This window comes from Ylistrum balloti, unplaced genomic scaffold, assembly GCF_031769215.1.
Source record: "Ylistrum balloti isolate Yb309-2 unplaced genomic scaffold, AGI_CSIRO_Ybal_v1 Utg370042, whole genome shotgun sequence".
In the NCBI taxonomy this organism is placed as follows: domain Eukaryota; kingdom Metazoa; phylum Mollusca; class Bivalvia; order Pectinida; family Pectinidae; genus Ylistrum; species Ylistrum balloti.
In genome coordinates this window covers 1,048,911-1,064,680 of record NW_026782099.1, presented here as the reverse complement: position 1 = coordinate 1,064,680, position 15,770 = coordinate 1,048,911, and the positions used below count along the sequence as shown (strand labels likewise).

Sequence of the window (15,770 nt, the reverse complement as noted above, 5' to 3'; positions counted from 1 at the left end):
TTGTGTGGTTTATATCATTTGTCTCCAAGCTGTGATAATGTTATTTAGTACAATTTGTCTGTTGGTTCATGGTGACATGGTGCTATTCTATTCCTTATCCAACAGATTTTGGTTTTCTTTATACAAATCATGACACGTTAAAGTCAGCCCATTTGGGCGGTAACTTTTCCCCTGACCCGTTTTAAGGATCACATTTTAAGTGTGTTAAAACTGCTTTGGATGAATGCTCGCTCATTGAATAGGGACAAGACTAAACAATGGTTCACCTTTCATCATTCTTATTAAATAGGGACAAAACTGAACAGTGCTACACTTTTTATCATTCATATTGAATAGGGACAAAACTAAACAGTTGTGAAACCTTACATCATTCATATTGATTAGAGATAAAACTTCACCTTTCGTCATTCATATTGAAGAGAGAAAAAACTAAACAGTTGTGAAACCTTTCATCATTCATATTGATTAGAGGCAAAACTTCACCTTTCGTCATTCATATAGAATAAGGACAACAGTAAACAGTGCAGCACCTTTCACCATTCATATAGAATAGGGACAAAACTAAACAGTGCTGCACCTGTTGTCATTCATATAGAATAGGGACAAAACTAAACAGTGCTGCACCTGTCGTCATTCATATTGAATAGGGACAACAGTAAACAGTGATGAAACATTTCATCATTTATATTTAAGAGAGACAAAACTAAACAGTTCTATATAGTTATTTGAAATCTACAATTATTCATGCCAGAGTTGTATATTGTTGTTTACATACGAAGCAATTGCATAATACTATGATCTTTGAAAATTAGGGAATAAAAATGTTAAATTCTATGAAAAAGAGCTTCACTCATGCCAGTTTATTCAAATAGTGGCACAATTCAATATATACACATGTATTTTGTTGTTTTTCTGATGTACATTTCATATGAAAATTAAGAAATTGATTCATTTATAGGTGGTGTGCTCCTCTCTGTCTACATTTTTACCTTTCTTTCAGTCACTCGATTTTGGCTTCAAAATCGAGGTCCTTAGCATCACTGACGAGTCCTATAAGGACGAACAGCTGTTTGACGCAGTTTTATTCATGCTTGGTGTTACTGTATTTTACTCTAAAGTTGTATTAAAAGGCGCTATTCAATTGTATGTCTTTTGTACAATCTTCGGTTTAGTTATATGTACAGCTTTCTATTCAATGTTTATATAACAGCCGATATCCTAAGTGATGTTGACATACGTGTTTCCATTTTTGTGGGAACATAAAATATGGAAACCGTTTACCTTCGTCTGGACACCAGCTTTGGTATAGCAAAGTTTATTGAAGCTGACAAAATCCTGTGTGGACATTTGGATCAATAATCCTTTGTGATTAGGCGACACCTGTTACTCGGTCACAGATTTTCAAAAGATATACATGTTTGTAGCAATTTTGTGTGGAATCCAAATGAATATTCATGAATGTTCTTCATAAATCGCGGATATTTTCCTAATTGATGGAAAGCCATGACAATCAATAGAGAGTGTTGAATTGATTCACATGTTCCTGTTTGGAACTCCACCCGCTATTTCAAGAGACATAGAAGTAGTACATACAGACTGTTTTAGCTCTCGTGCCAGCCGGAAGGGCTACCTGAACTGATTTAGGTGGGTGTGATTGAGTATTATAGAAATATGACCTTGACCGTTGACCACTGCTATGATATCAAGGCTGTACAATATAAGTCTGTTTTGTAAGGCCGAAAGGGTCAAGAGATCTTGTCCTGTATGAAAGGGCAAGGTCATAGATTATTCATGTGTCATATTCTTGGAATAGTATAATAATGAATATTATATTAACATATAATAATATCAGTGATATATATAAAAGTAATATTGTATGACAATCTTCAATAAAATTTAATTTTTCAATATCGCAATTTTATAACCTTTAAAATCAACACCCCAAACGTGATGGCGCCATATATGTATGATAATTACTTTTTTGGGACATGAAAACTGCTATAATAACCTGAAATATTTTAATTAGTCAATAACAACTTCCAACAAAAAGTACTTTGATGAGTCTTTGTTGATTATACAAAGTGGCTGGGCTGTCGTCTGACAGCACTTCGACATAGGTTATGTACACTGGTTCGTTCTCTTAACATTTAGGGTCCTTGGGGCTGGACCCAAAAAGGGAAATTAGACAATATTTTGCTTCAAAATGTTACTAATCCTTAATATCTGAAAAGATTTCTTTCCAATTTTGTCTGACACATCATTAGGAGAGGACAATTCATTTTTGAATTCAGAAAGTTAATTTGATTGCTTGGGATTTAGACGCGGCGCTCCAAATGGGAAAGTCAGATAATGTTTTAGTCTAGAACGCTACTCCTCCATAATGCTTGAAAAGATTTCATTCAAATTTTTTATGGCGTGAAACTTACTTATTTACCATCAATAAATTGGATAAAACAATTTTCGGTGAAGTAGGATAGTAAAAATCAAAGAGTTACATCCAAAAGACTATTATTTTTTCATAAGTCGTCAAAGCTGCTTCCGTCAGTAATATGCATTTACACATGCGGGTTCCCTCGACTTCAAATGCAATTTCGAAACGCAGCTTCTAGACAGCTGAACCTAATCCAGCGTGATCAGATGAAACTTAAATAATATCTTCAAAAATTTGTACAGTCGTAGTCAGATGCCGAGAAAGTAAAAATAAAATTGAACCAAAATTGTTATCAACTTTTATACCTTCCATCATGATTTTTTCGCTAAAATGTCGATGGTTTCTATATTGGTGTCTATAGCACGGACGATATGTCTTGAGGACGATAGGTCGGACATGAGATCCCAGCTACTGACATTGAATTTTTAAAAAAATCAATACAGTTTTTAATAAACTAATTCTACCAGCGAGTGTCCATTGATTTTAGAATTATTCATATGCACTGCAGCGACTACTGGCCAAAACCTGGCCTCTTTATTCGGGTAATAATCATGAGTTACATGGTAGTACAGAGCCCTAATTGATAGTGTTGGAGACATGGTGTAATTTGATTTCAACGTTCAATGTATCCTCGAGATTCTATAAGGTCACGTATAATTAAGTAAGCAGTAATCCTGCCATTGAATTAATCTTTTGTTTTGTCTTCTCTCGTACATCGTGTACAACGTAAAACAGCCATTCTGCATGGCTTAAGTGTAAACACCTGGGGCTGCAAGATGAAGCGTAACGTTGCCTCATCGCTCCAAATTGGTTTTGTATCATTTCTGATATAGCGCACAGACCCTACCGATGTTTTTGGGATTACCTTATGTGGTTTGATACTGAAAGGTTCTTTCAAACGCTTGTACACAGTTTCGCAAGCCGGAGAAAATTATGACTATTAAAAACGATTTCCAATGTCATGAAATGGATTCAGGTTGCAGGCGTATCGCCTAGCGACAGGAATAGCCACGGCGCTAAAAAGACAACACCTTAAGATGGGAGTTGTCATGGAGATAAAAAGACAACGCCGAGCGATAGAAATAGTCCTGGAGATGCTTGAGATGAAAAGACAACGCCGAGCGATAGAAATAGTCATGGAGATGCTGGAGATAAAAAGACAACGCCGAGCGATAGAAATAGTCCTGGAGATGAAAAGACAACGCCGAGCACGCCGAGCGATAGAAATAGTCCTGGAGACGCTGGAGATGAAAAGACAACGCCGAGCGATAGAAATAGTCCTGGAGATGAAAAGACAACGCATAAAGATCTAGGAATAATCAGGGAGGTGAAATGGCAATGCCTGGCGATAGAAATAGTCATGAGATGAAAAGGCAGCGCCGTAATATAGGAATAGTCGTGAAGATGAAAAGACAACGTGTAGCATATACTTACTCACTGACTTACATACTTGCTTACCAAGGGTAATCGAAACCTGGTCATTTTGGTGACGGGCAAGGAAGGCGACTAATCCATCGTTTATTTATTTCACTTAAGTGTCACCTTTCAATACGTTAATTTAAAACAGATATCTGGGACTTACAATCATAAACTATATTAACATCAAGCTATTATAATGACAAATGAGACACTTTGAATCGTAAAATAAGTTCTATCATCCATACATATTAAATTTAAGATAGGATAGAAGAAACCAAATACATGAATTAAAATAAAAGATGTCCAATTACAAGATACATATACTAAGTACAGGTTAGTAAATCAAAACGCAATTTCACAAACATCCTCTTTCTTCGTTAAAGAAAATACACTGTCTTACCTAATTAAAACTGTTTTGTTGTTAAATAGTTTATATATTTTTCATCATTTTAAAACATCACAGACGTTCTCCATTTGATGGAAGAGACTTAATACCAGGTCGCTATACAGGGTGCAAACACACAAGAAGTGAATGTCAATGTTTCCAGAGTTCGTTTTAAAAAAAGACAAACCCGCTCGTGTAAAGGAATTGGGTAAACACCTAACCACCCATAGAATATCAAAAGTTGACAGTCAAACACTCCATTAAAAGCAAGTGGCTATATAAATTATACGTTCAAAAACAGGACAAAAATACAACAGTAATGTAGATTTAGTGGCCGAACATCAATGTACTTCTGGTAGGAATTTTATTTTCTGTGTGGAGAGAGTGCCTGTGTGTGCGTGTGAATGTTATTTAAAAATCTACAAGTATATCTCAGACTGTGGTCGTGGTAATTATTTATTGCCGACCAAAATGGCCCTGAGCAGGCAAATGCAGTAGTTGACATGTTAAATGATATTACATATGCTTGCATTCAAATTTGTGTCATTTACATGGCTATAAGTCCCGAAACAAGAGCAGAAATTCAAAGCTTATTTTCGACACATTCTGGTGTAATATGTGTAACTGAAATTGAATAAGACGAAAATAAGTTAAACATTACTGACAACTACAATTATCATAACATGATAACTCTATCAATGTTATGTTTCATTATGTCCGTTTCTATGAATTGTTGTAGACGGAAAGAGATTATATCATATTCGTCGTATGTGATATTTATCATTTCCTATTTCATTATCGACATGTTTTGACCTGACTTATTACGTCTGATCAGAGGAAAAAACCACTGATTTCACAACTAACTCAAACCGGAAGTCGAGATCTCGTGATGCCACGTTGGGCAATGACGTCATATGCAAAATATGCCCACCCATCACTGAGCAGTCGCAAAAATCGGAAGAAGGAAGCCATTTTGGTTCAAAGCCTACTACGATAGGGTGCTAATTTTTCTTCGTTTCATCGCATACAAGGGATTCTAATCGCTCTCACATACATTCTCGGTCACTATAGTATGTCCACAATGAATCCCGAGTAGTAAGTATGAGAAAATCATAGAAATCTTGCCAGGGAAAATTGATACGTCATCACGTACGATCGCCAATGGCGACTCTCAGTCATACTTTTCACCTCAGCTGTCAGAGTATCGCGCGTATATTCTACGCGTAACTCTCCTTTTCATGACATTTTATATCAAAGTATTATGATTTCCTTCTAAATGCATGTTCGAAATTTTCAGTTTTTCTGCTGTTTTCACCTAAATTACCGTACATGCTGCCATGTCTTGACGTGTTCATAACTTGTGACTTCAGCATGACCAGACACTCAAGTCGACGATTTCTGTGTATGAAAATAAGACGACTTTTCATTATATTTGGATTGTTTTTAGATATGAAGCCTAGATACTTTAATGATTATGATGTGGCCTTGATCAATACCTTGCACGTACCCTCTTGTCCGTCGATTGTTTGATATCATGAACGCGTCCATCAGACAGTTGACACCCCCCTAATTACGTTGTTGAATCAACGATTTTACAATAGTTTAATGAAATATAAGCGTTATAGGTCTTAGATACAGTCAAGAGTGTGTACCTCCACATAGATGGCATGGATACTAAAATTTAGTTACTTATTCAACAAATTATTTTTCCTGCTTCCCCTTAGGTTTTCTACCCATTACAAGCCTGACCTCCTCCCTAATATTACTCATGAATACATTTCACTTAATATCACACCTGTTGATGTAATTCTATTCAACAGGTGTTTTTTAGCACTTTTATCAAATATTCTCCAACCATCACAACACATAATGTCGGATATGTCAGCCAAATATATATATATATTCTGTGGTAGGTTTTCATTGTACATAAATATGGCTGCTTTTTAGCAGGCATGAATGGGAATTTCCCTTTAGCTTGATTAGCAGAGTTTTGGACTTCTGATGTTGCAAGTATAATCCATGACAGAGGCATACCACTCCTTTTCTATTACTTAAATGCAATAGACTACCCCATGTGCAAGCTGGGGGGACTTGAGATTGAGTCTTTGCTCGAGCTAGATAACCTTGGTTGACATAATAGCGGAGAGTTTTTATGGCAGGTTTTAATTGTGCAGTAGAACTTCTCTAAATCAATCCTATATGAGACATGACCATTTTGCAGGTTTAGTGGGGGTTCAGTTTGCAGATGTGAATGAATTAAAATTTGGTTAGCTTTGAGCAATTACACTGCTCATGTCCATTTTTATTGAGTATAAATAAATTGAAAGTAAAGCTAATGGTTCCTGTACACAATGTGTGACTTTACTCAGAAATAAATCTGCACTCTGCTGAAGTACATTTTTGACTTTGTCTACAGCCCACACTGTTCAGTGAAATGATGGATGGATTCTTTCAATATGATTTCGTCCTTTCATTGGTGATAATTGTGATAGTAAATTATCACCAATTGGGGTAGATATTGTGTAAAAATCCTAACTGAAAGATGTATGTGCCTGAGGCACAAAGCTCAATGTTGGAACTCTGATCTTGATTACTTGGCTAATGCAGGTTTTCAGAAGTTATTTTCCATATGCTTTTGAGCATTTCAGACAAAAAATCAATTATGTATTTGGAAATGAAAGAGGTCAGTAATGCAAAGTTTTCATTACTATAACAATGAGGATAATTCATACATCACCATTTCATTCAGTTTCAAGAGGTAATTGCATTTGGTTTTTAAGGAGGATCAGATGTGGTTGCCTTCTAGATTTGTGCATTTCGTTTTAGCTTGATCGGTAAAGCAGTAGGCTTTTAAGTCATTGATTATGACTGTAACAGAGGTCATTATGTATTTCAATGCCTGCGCCAGGAATCAAACCCGGAACCTCTGGCGTAATAGTCTGATGCTCAACCAATCGAGCTAAAGAGAAGTTCTCTTTAGCCGAGTGGTATATTGCGGCAAGTATTTTACCAGGGTTACAGGTTTGATTTCAGACAATGAAAATAGTGTCCTATTGTTAAAACAATTCAGGAGCTCTAGAAAACAATTAAAATATATATCCGAGGTTATGCAGGAAATATTTTGAGTCTGATAAGATCCAGATACTCAAAGTGGTTGCGAGTGGCCATTTTAGATTTGACTTGGAGTTTGAATGACAATGTATGAAGATTCTTTCTTGATTCTTTATGAATATGCTCGATATAGGTCCTAGTTGGTTTCATGGTAATCAAACATGCCCTTTACAATGACCAGCTGCATCAGCTACAAAAGGTAGAATTTAACAAGTGCTCAGTCAATATATAGGCTATATCGTATAACATGGCTCAATTTTACATTGCTCAGCTCTTCTTACTGGCCTGGAAATAAATAGCTGTCAATCTAAGTATGATTATTTTATTACCATCAATAAACAACTTTTTCTTCAAATTCTTTTCAATTAGTCTTTCTTTCTCATCCAAACAAAACCTTTGGTCTTAATGATCTTAACTATTGTCATATCTGATCAGTGTCATATTTATATATAAATTCTTTGGTTATATATATAGATTACTAGTCATTCAACTGCCATGTCATCAGAAATGATCAGACCAGGGTATTAAAGATTACTAGTCATTCAACTGCCATGTCATCAGAAATAATTAGACCAGGGTACCTGGAATACTAACATAAAATCGTCAATTGTTGTAATGTGATTCAACTATTTAATGTGATTAAGAAGAATGGGAATTTATCCTTCCTCCGAGTATTCATATTCTGACCACCTGTAAGTACATAACTTCAAGATGTTTTCTCTTTAAGTATGTTACATATGAACTTACAATTCTGCAATTAAGAGACATGTTAACCACTACATTTATTTATGAAAACATCAAATTTTGTGACTCAAATTATGGAGACTTGTCCTTTTTCTATGGGACCCTCCTGAAAAATTTTGAGAACCAACTTTGTCTCATAGTATATACATTTGGACCTATCAAAATTTTGGAATTTGTGTTCTGGACTTGCCTAAAAAAATCCTACAAAAATACTGATAAATAACAAAGTCCAAGGTAATAAACATTGTTATTTTGAATCTCTTGACACAGATGTTCACATGCTTTGGTTACATCCAGTTATTTAATGCAATTGATTTTGATGTTTAACTTTTGCATATAAAAAAGAAAACAGTCTTTTATAGTCTATACACATACTGATTATAACGTTTAAGTGACATTGATTTCTGAGTCTTGTTTCAGGAAAATTTAAGTGAAATGTCAATTTGTTTAATAAATCTATTTGTGTGATATTCACTATTTTAGAAACTGGTATCAAATAAAGTTGAAGAATAGGGTTAACCTCTTTTCCAAGTTAAGATATTCTTTTTGCCCTTAACATTGTTTACTTTACATAGCATTTGTGTAGATGACCTAGCTAGTAGATAAGTCCAACACTGTATAAGTATGTATGTAGTTTAATTTGTGTCAACTTCCATCTTTCCTAAAGTTCATTTTTTTGCTATTTTCAGTGACTACCTGTTTAAACTTTTGCTGATTGGAGATTCAGGTGTTGGAAAGTCCTGTCTACTTTTAAGATTTGCTGTATGTATACTATTGTACAGTTGTATGTACTATATAATACCAGTTAGTTTATGTCAATACAGATTTTGAATATGGTATGAATATTTACACAATTGTTCCTATCATTGAGTATGGTCACTTTTTTCAGAGTTATGATAGATCAATATTACTATTTCTGGTGAACTCAAATTGATATCTTGTCTGCAGCTAAATTTAAGTTCATATTACCATTGAAATGATATACTAATGAGAAATTAGTTGCAAATTCTTACTTAAGTATCAATGTTATGTGCTGCAAATGAATGGTTATGAATTTAGGTCACTGTCAATATGTTTGATGAAGTTATATCATCTGCAGTTTGAAAATATATGTCCTTTATTTTGCTTGATATACCTGTGCTTGTGTATTAATATGACAGTTTTCAGCTTGCTTTAATTACAAATTGTCTGTTGCAGGACGACACTTACACAGAAAGTTACATCAGCACAATCGGTGTAGACTTTGTAAGTATTTAGTACAGCTATTTTTACTGGTACTTCATCAGAATGTGAAGCAGATGAAAGAATTTTCAATGATAAGTCCATTTCTGTAATGAAGTAGCTTATTTGTTAGACACATTTCAGAGATGAAGCTTATTTGTTAGACACATTTCAGAGATGAGGGTGGGGAGAAGCTGTATTGAAAAAGTTTATTATAAGACTGGTGTAATAAGTCAGGATAGCCTGGTCAATCCGGTATTAGACAGCTTTGATTTATTTAACAATTACCTACATGTAACTTAATAAAAAGGTTAATTTAAGGAAGATGTCACTGTTTATGATGATTTTATATTTTGTTTCAGAAAATACGAACAATAGAACTAGATGGAAAAACAATCAAGTTACAAATTGTGAGTATAGAAAAGCCAATTGAAGTCCTTATGAAATACTTGTGATATATCCATATAGAGAGTACCTGTGATATGAACGATGACAACATCAATCCACTGGTGTTTAAACTGCTTAAACAAAGGACTGAAATAAGGATGACTCCAGTGTTCCCAAATAAGACAGATTTATTACAATGACTTCTAATAGAATAAAGTAAATACAATTTAAGAAATTTTGCCTGTAGGGTCCTAAAGTCAGGATACACTGCCAAATAAATTGTGGAATGCCTGGTGCTTTGTCACATGACACTATATTCTGTAAGATGTCTTTTAAGAGGTTTAAGATAATATAAGTTGACAATGATCAGGGTTTAGGCCTGCATTGTTTCACCAACATATTTTAGGAATTAAAAGGTTAATACTTCACTCCAGATAAAGGTTTTTATTCCATCATTTGATTTATATAAAGTGATTTAAAGTTAAGAGCAGGTTGCACTTTTCCAGAAAGTTACTTATAATTAATGTTGATACAAGTAGTAGTAAAGAAAGTTATTTAAAGCTGATTCAAGCAATAGTGCAGCCACAGGCATCATTTCATTGTTTTTATTATTACCTTTTCATCCAGACATCCAGTATCTACATTGACAGTGAGAGTTGTGTCCCTTCTTATGTGAATCCTGTGTGATAGGAAATGTCACTCAGGATATTTTCAGTACATTCCTGATTTCAAACTTGTTAATAATTATATGATTCTTTATGCTTTCATAGTCACTTTGTTTTTCAAATGTTTGTGTTTTAGTGTATTTATTTTGAGTTAATTTTTTTAAATAGTGGGACACAGCAGGTCAAGAAAGGTTCCGAACAATTACATCCAGCTACTACCGAGGTGCCCATGGTATTATAGTAGTGTACGATGTAACAGACCAGGTATGTATTTTGACTCTAGCTGGTTTCAAAGTAAAAATGCTGTCATTTGTTTTGACATCTGTTCCTGTTCTGTTTTGATCCGATACAGTGGAAACCACTTCATGTCACTCTTTCAGTTAATATGACATAATGACACACATTACTTGGGCATGAAGTCAAAACTATAACAAGTTTGACCCTTTTTACAGTACATTTGAAATGATCATTCATAATAATTTGTGATAAAAGGATCAATATTTTTAAGAAATCCTTAAAAGAAAGTGTTTTTAAAAATCACTGCCAAAGTGGAAAATAAACAAATAACAAATCTTTTTGATTACAAGCATTTTCTGTAGGAAACAAGTTGGTTTAGGGCATCTTAAAGTTCATTTCCAGGTTTAGATATTGAAAAAATATATCAACTGTTAATATCACATTCTGGTTATTATCACAATTAAGTGGTTTTCACTGTATTATGTCATACACCAGCACAAACTCTGTTGGAAGAGACTATGATTTTGCACTATCACCAGCATGTCAGTTTGTCCAAAGGATATCTCTAAACATCTTATAAATTCAATATTTTGAGAGTTCATTCTTGTGAGGGTAAAGTTTTGTATTCAAAATTTTGGACTTATGGTAGGTCAAATGAATTCCAACCATCATAAAAGAGGAACTAGTTATTGTGTCTGGCACTCATTTACTAACCAGGTGACCAGCTACAAATGTCTTTTTTTTTCTTTTGATATGTCATCCTAATGAACATAAATAGGTTTCACACTCAGCATGTATACACAATTATACCTGTTCTGTGATTTTTAGCTAAATGGTTACATGTAAGTGATAACGATGTGACAGAAAGTAAATGTTCAGATGTTGACCAACTGTATTTCACAACACATTTGTTTATATGTAACTATGTGAACAGAGCTGTTTTGTGATGTTGCATTGATTACACTTGTAAGCTGAATTATCCTTGAGCTAACAGTTCCTTGTTCATTGTGCAAACTACCGTTTTGAATTTAGTGTTTGAAGCCAGCAAGATTTGTTTTACACATTTTTTTAACCTCTTACAGCTTGGTTCATTTTACTACTGATTAATTTGGACAAGCAACAAAAAATTACAAGGGAAGGACAAAAATGGTCATTTTTGCATAGAATCAGCGAAGATTTTCAATTACTGAAACAATACCTTTGTACAATTGACGACTTCATGTATGAGGAATTAAGAAAGATCAAGATCACTGTTAGTAGAATATATGTCAAAATTTGATACTTATTCTAAAAGGGATGTGGAATACACGTGTTTCTTGGTTTTAACATAATACTGATCAGAAGAAATTTTAAGAAGGGTACTTGACATTTGTCTAAAATAATTCATGAAGACTATTGAAATTGCAATAAAAATCTATGCAGCTCCTTAATGATGTGTTTTTCTTACGCATTATCTGTCTTTTCTTTGCTTCTAGGAATCGTTTAACAATGTGAAGCAGTGGCTACATGAAATAGACAGATATGCTAGTGAAAATGTTAACAAATTATTGGTAGGAAACAAATCTGACTTGGAAATGAAGAAAGTGGTTGATTACACTACAGCCAAGGTAAGACTTAAATTTGTCCTTTTTTTTTTTTTTTTTTTATAAACCTATTAGATATTAAATACCATTACTCACAGGACCATCATGGTGTCACAATTGTAGCTTACCATATAAAGGGCTACAATATTTTAAATGAACACTCAGTATTGATGTTCCTTTTGAGTATCAGGTAGTCATAAATAACTTACTTTACTGTACATGAAACACCTGAAAGTATAGGAAATGTAAGTTTTTTTTATTGAACTATGATACCTTATTATTGCTGTTATAACAACTTTAAATGCCATATTAAGACAGTTGAATGCTTTATACAGTTATGTTTTTGATGTGAAACTAGTGGCAGTTTTTAATTTCATTTATTATGGTATAAAAGTTGTAATGTATTCAAATTGTTATAAATACCAACTGCTGTTCTGTTGGAGTTTTAATGGTAAAAAGCACATTATTAATACTGTGTTGATGCACCTTAAATCGAAAAATGTTTCTAATCCTCTAATATTTATGTGTTGTATTTTTTCAGGAATATGCAGACCAATTAGGAATTCCTTTCTTAGAAACCAGTGCTAAAAATGCTACAAACGTTGAACAGGCTTTCATGACGATGGCAGCAGAGATAAAGAACAGGATGGGCCCAGTGACAGCTGCCGCGGACAACAAAACCAATGTGAAAATAAACCCGAGCACACCCGTGAAGCCCTCTGGTGGTGGCTGCTGTTAACTGAGAAGACTCTTAAGTCACCGGGACACACTTTGTAATTTCCAATACATGTAAATTGATATATGTATTTCTAATTTACTCATTATTGCCATCGTTTGATGACATTTGAAAGAAGACCAACTATACGTCTTTCAGTAAATTATGGTGGGATGTTATAAACTGCAGGATACAACAAATAGAGAACATTTGTTATATAGGTGCAACACACAGACCATCGTAATCTGTCATATCATGAGATATTGATTAATGGTAGAAGTGTAAGTTGGGTTTTGTGATGGGGTGGTGCGGGTGATACGGGGATAGGGTTGGGATACAAAAATTGCACTGTGATTTGGCAAGAAAAACACAATACCCTACTTGAACAACAAATAACTGAAGTTTGAAGTGAAAAGATTTTTGTGTTCATTATGTAGGCATGTTTATTTTCCTGGTATTTCTATCTAACTTCTTTTAAAATTCCTTTGGTAGTCGTGTAAAATTAAGCTTTAATGGTTTACACTCAATAGGTAATGCTTCAACTTAAATGTCTTAATATCATTTACTATATTGTTCTTTTTTGTGTAAGTGTAAGTCAAAAACTTATTTGTTGATTATTTGGGTAAAATAATGTAGAAATTTTTTTTTTTGAAAATTGTACGTTGTGTAATCAGTGCTGTGACAGGACTGTCCAGAGATATGCTGGGTATTTGTGGTAAGTTAATGTGCTTGATTGAGGTGTCAATGTGAATGTGGCTGAAACCTACTTGTTTCAGAAATTTAAGATTTTAAACAAAAATACTGTTTGGATGAGAGTCCAGAAAGTACAGCGTCTGTGTTTTTGCCAATAATTTCTTGGATGATATTTATATGAATCCTTCAATATTTATGTTTGCATATTAACTTGTAAATTGGTGATGTACATAGTATTACAGGAAAAGAATGAGATAGTCATGTTTTATAGTGCACCATGAGAGCTATTTTGAAGAGGGGCTTCTCTCTTAAACTTCATTTTCCCCACATATTGGTTTATCTGTCCTTCATATTCTTGTATAGTATAAACTATTTTCATCAGTTGTCGGGAGAAAGCAATTATGTGAAAAATCAGAGTTGGAAAAAAAAGTCAGCATTCCACTGGCAATTACACTATTTATCCATCCATTTTTTTTGCTAGGTATAACTCATGTATGTCGATGTGATACAAGAGGCATGTACATAATTGACAGAAAGACAGAAAGTGTGAGGTATGGGTAACTGTGTATCATTTATAACTGTTACCATTTTAGTATAAGATATTCCTTTTAACACAACAATGCATATGTTGTTAGCATACATATGTGAGGCACAGAAATCAGTAGTCTACTATTATTGCTATAGAAGCAATATTATTTTATAAACTTACATTGTAAAAACAAATGATTTCAAAGTGAAGCAAATGATCCATTAAAAGTAACAGAACTGTTTCATATTGTTTAAAAACCATATAATTTGCCAAAAATGATATGTTGAGTTTGTGTGTGCATTTCTGTTGGAATTTACATGTACCAAAACACTGCGAAGATGATGTTTTACTATGAATGTAATCATGACAGATTTTATCATCAGTGACAAATTATTTGGTTGTAATTATTGCTTTTCCAGGATAAGAACTAGCAATATGTTAATAAGTCCACACTGGGTTGTACTATTTGGATTCAACCTTCCTCACATTTAAGTGTCAGCAGTTATGTTTGCTTATGTCCCACATGTCACCTAGTTCCCTTCACATGAACTTGTTTCAAAACAAATTGTTTAACTTGTTAGATATTCTGTCATACACATTTTGTGTATAGTTGGTGGCTATATTTTGTGTAAGAGGATGGTTGGTGTGTGGGGTACAAGGTGACAATGTAATGGGAGCTTGTAAGTCTGTGCCTCACAGTCAGGGTTATGTTAAATAAGGAACAAGCTGGCTTGTATCATTTGCAGTCTGTATCACTGCATGGCTAGTTCTCATCTGTTCAGTCAATAAAATCAATAACTATGACCTGTATGCTGTTGTTTTTGTTTTTTGTTTTGCTTTGTTGTTTTTTTTTCTTAACAAAATTATCATTGCTAATACAGTGGCAACTCCATATGTTCAACCATCATATATGTTTGTTGATGCTATAATGTCTGATCCATTGTTGTTAGGATCATTTTTGTACACAAGTCTGACCAGGGTTGTTTGTTTGAAGAAGGAGACTTGTTGATCATATTTTACTTCCTGATTGACAAAGACTTTAATGACTCATATTAATACCTTCTGGTAGTCCATGTTATACCTAAAACGTTGATAATCAGTTTGTTTGTTGTTCAAAATCTTGTCTATGAAATGTCACGGTGATGTAGGATGACAAGGCAGTATGCAATGCAGTGTGTCATTTTCAGGTTCATACTCTTAAGATATAAGTCACTGACATGGTTGAAAAAAATCTTGGGGATTATGGCATGTGACATGGAAAGGATGTGATGATTTATTTGTTCTTTGCTCAGATTATAACTACTTTGCAAAGAAGGTAGGTCATCCAATTCTTGCAATAAAAATGAAGGATGGGAAGATGATATGCACCATTTTTCAGTTCTGCAAACCTGGACCTAAGGTTAAATTAATATCCAAGCTAAATTACCTGAATCAACTTGCTTACCTGTTGTGTTGTGTCTCAGTTCTTCTGAAGTTAAGGTCAAAATTCATTGTACAGACCATTATTGCTCAATACAACAGTATCAATGAAACTGATGAATGCTCCCTTAAAGCACATTATCCTGCTTTAAATGCAAGCGAAGTTATGCTCAGGGCACAAAATTCTAACAAAAGATTTTCCAAGCCCTAATTGTGGTACACTGCACATAG

The 15,770-nt window shown here is 33.9% G+C and overlaps 1 protein-coding gene across 1 annotated transcript; it reads left to right on the top strand.

Annotated features, from left to right (window-relative positions):
- The first annotated feature begins 5,180 nt into the window (after window positions 1-5,180).
- Window positions 5,181-14,930, top strand: LOC132549065 (ras-related protein Rab-1A). Its single transcript, XM_060212965.1, has 7 exons — window positions 5,181-5,330; window positions 8,780-8,852; window positions 9,288-9,335; window positions 9,674-9,721; window positions 10,532-10,627; window positions 12,076-12,207; window positions 12,725-14,930. The coding sequence occupies exons 1-7, from the start codon at window positions 5,308-5,310 to the stop codon at window positions 12,920-12,922; spliced, it is 618 nt and encodes a 205-aa protein (XP_060068948.1). The 5' UTR covers window positions 5,181-5,307; the 3' UTR covers window positions 12,923-14,930.
- The last annotated feature ends 840 nt before the right edge of the window (window positions 14,931-15,770 follow it).

Bases quoted from the DNA above. Each gene is read 5' to 3' on its own strand.
- LOC132549065 (XM_060212965.1), top strand. From the start codon at position 5,308: ATGTCCACAATGAATCCCGAGTA. The intron at 9,336-9,673 runs GTAAGTATTTAG...ATTTTGTTTCAG, and splicing joins GCACAATCGGTGTAGACTTT to AAAATACGAACAATAGAACT. The intron at 12,208-12,724 runs GTAAGACTTAAA...GTATTTTTTCAG, and splicing joins TTGATTACACTACAGCCAAG to GAATATGCAGACCAATTAGG.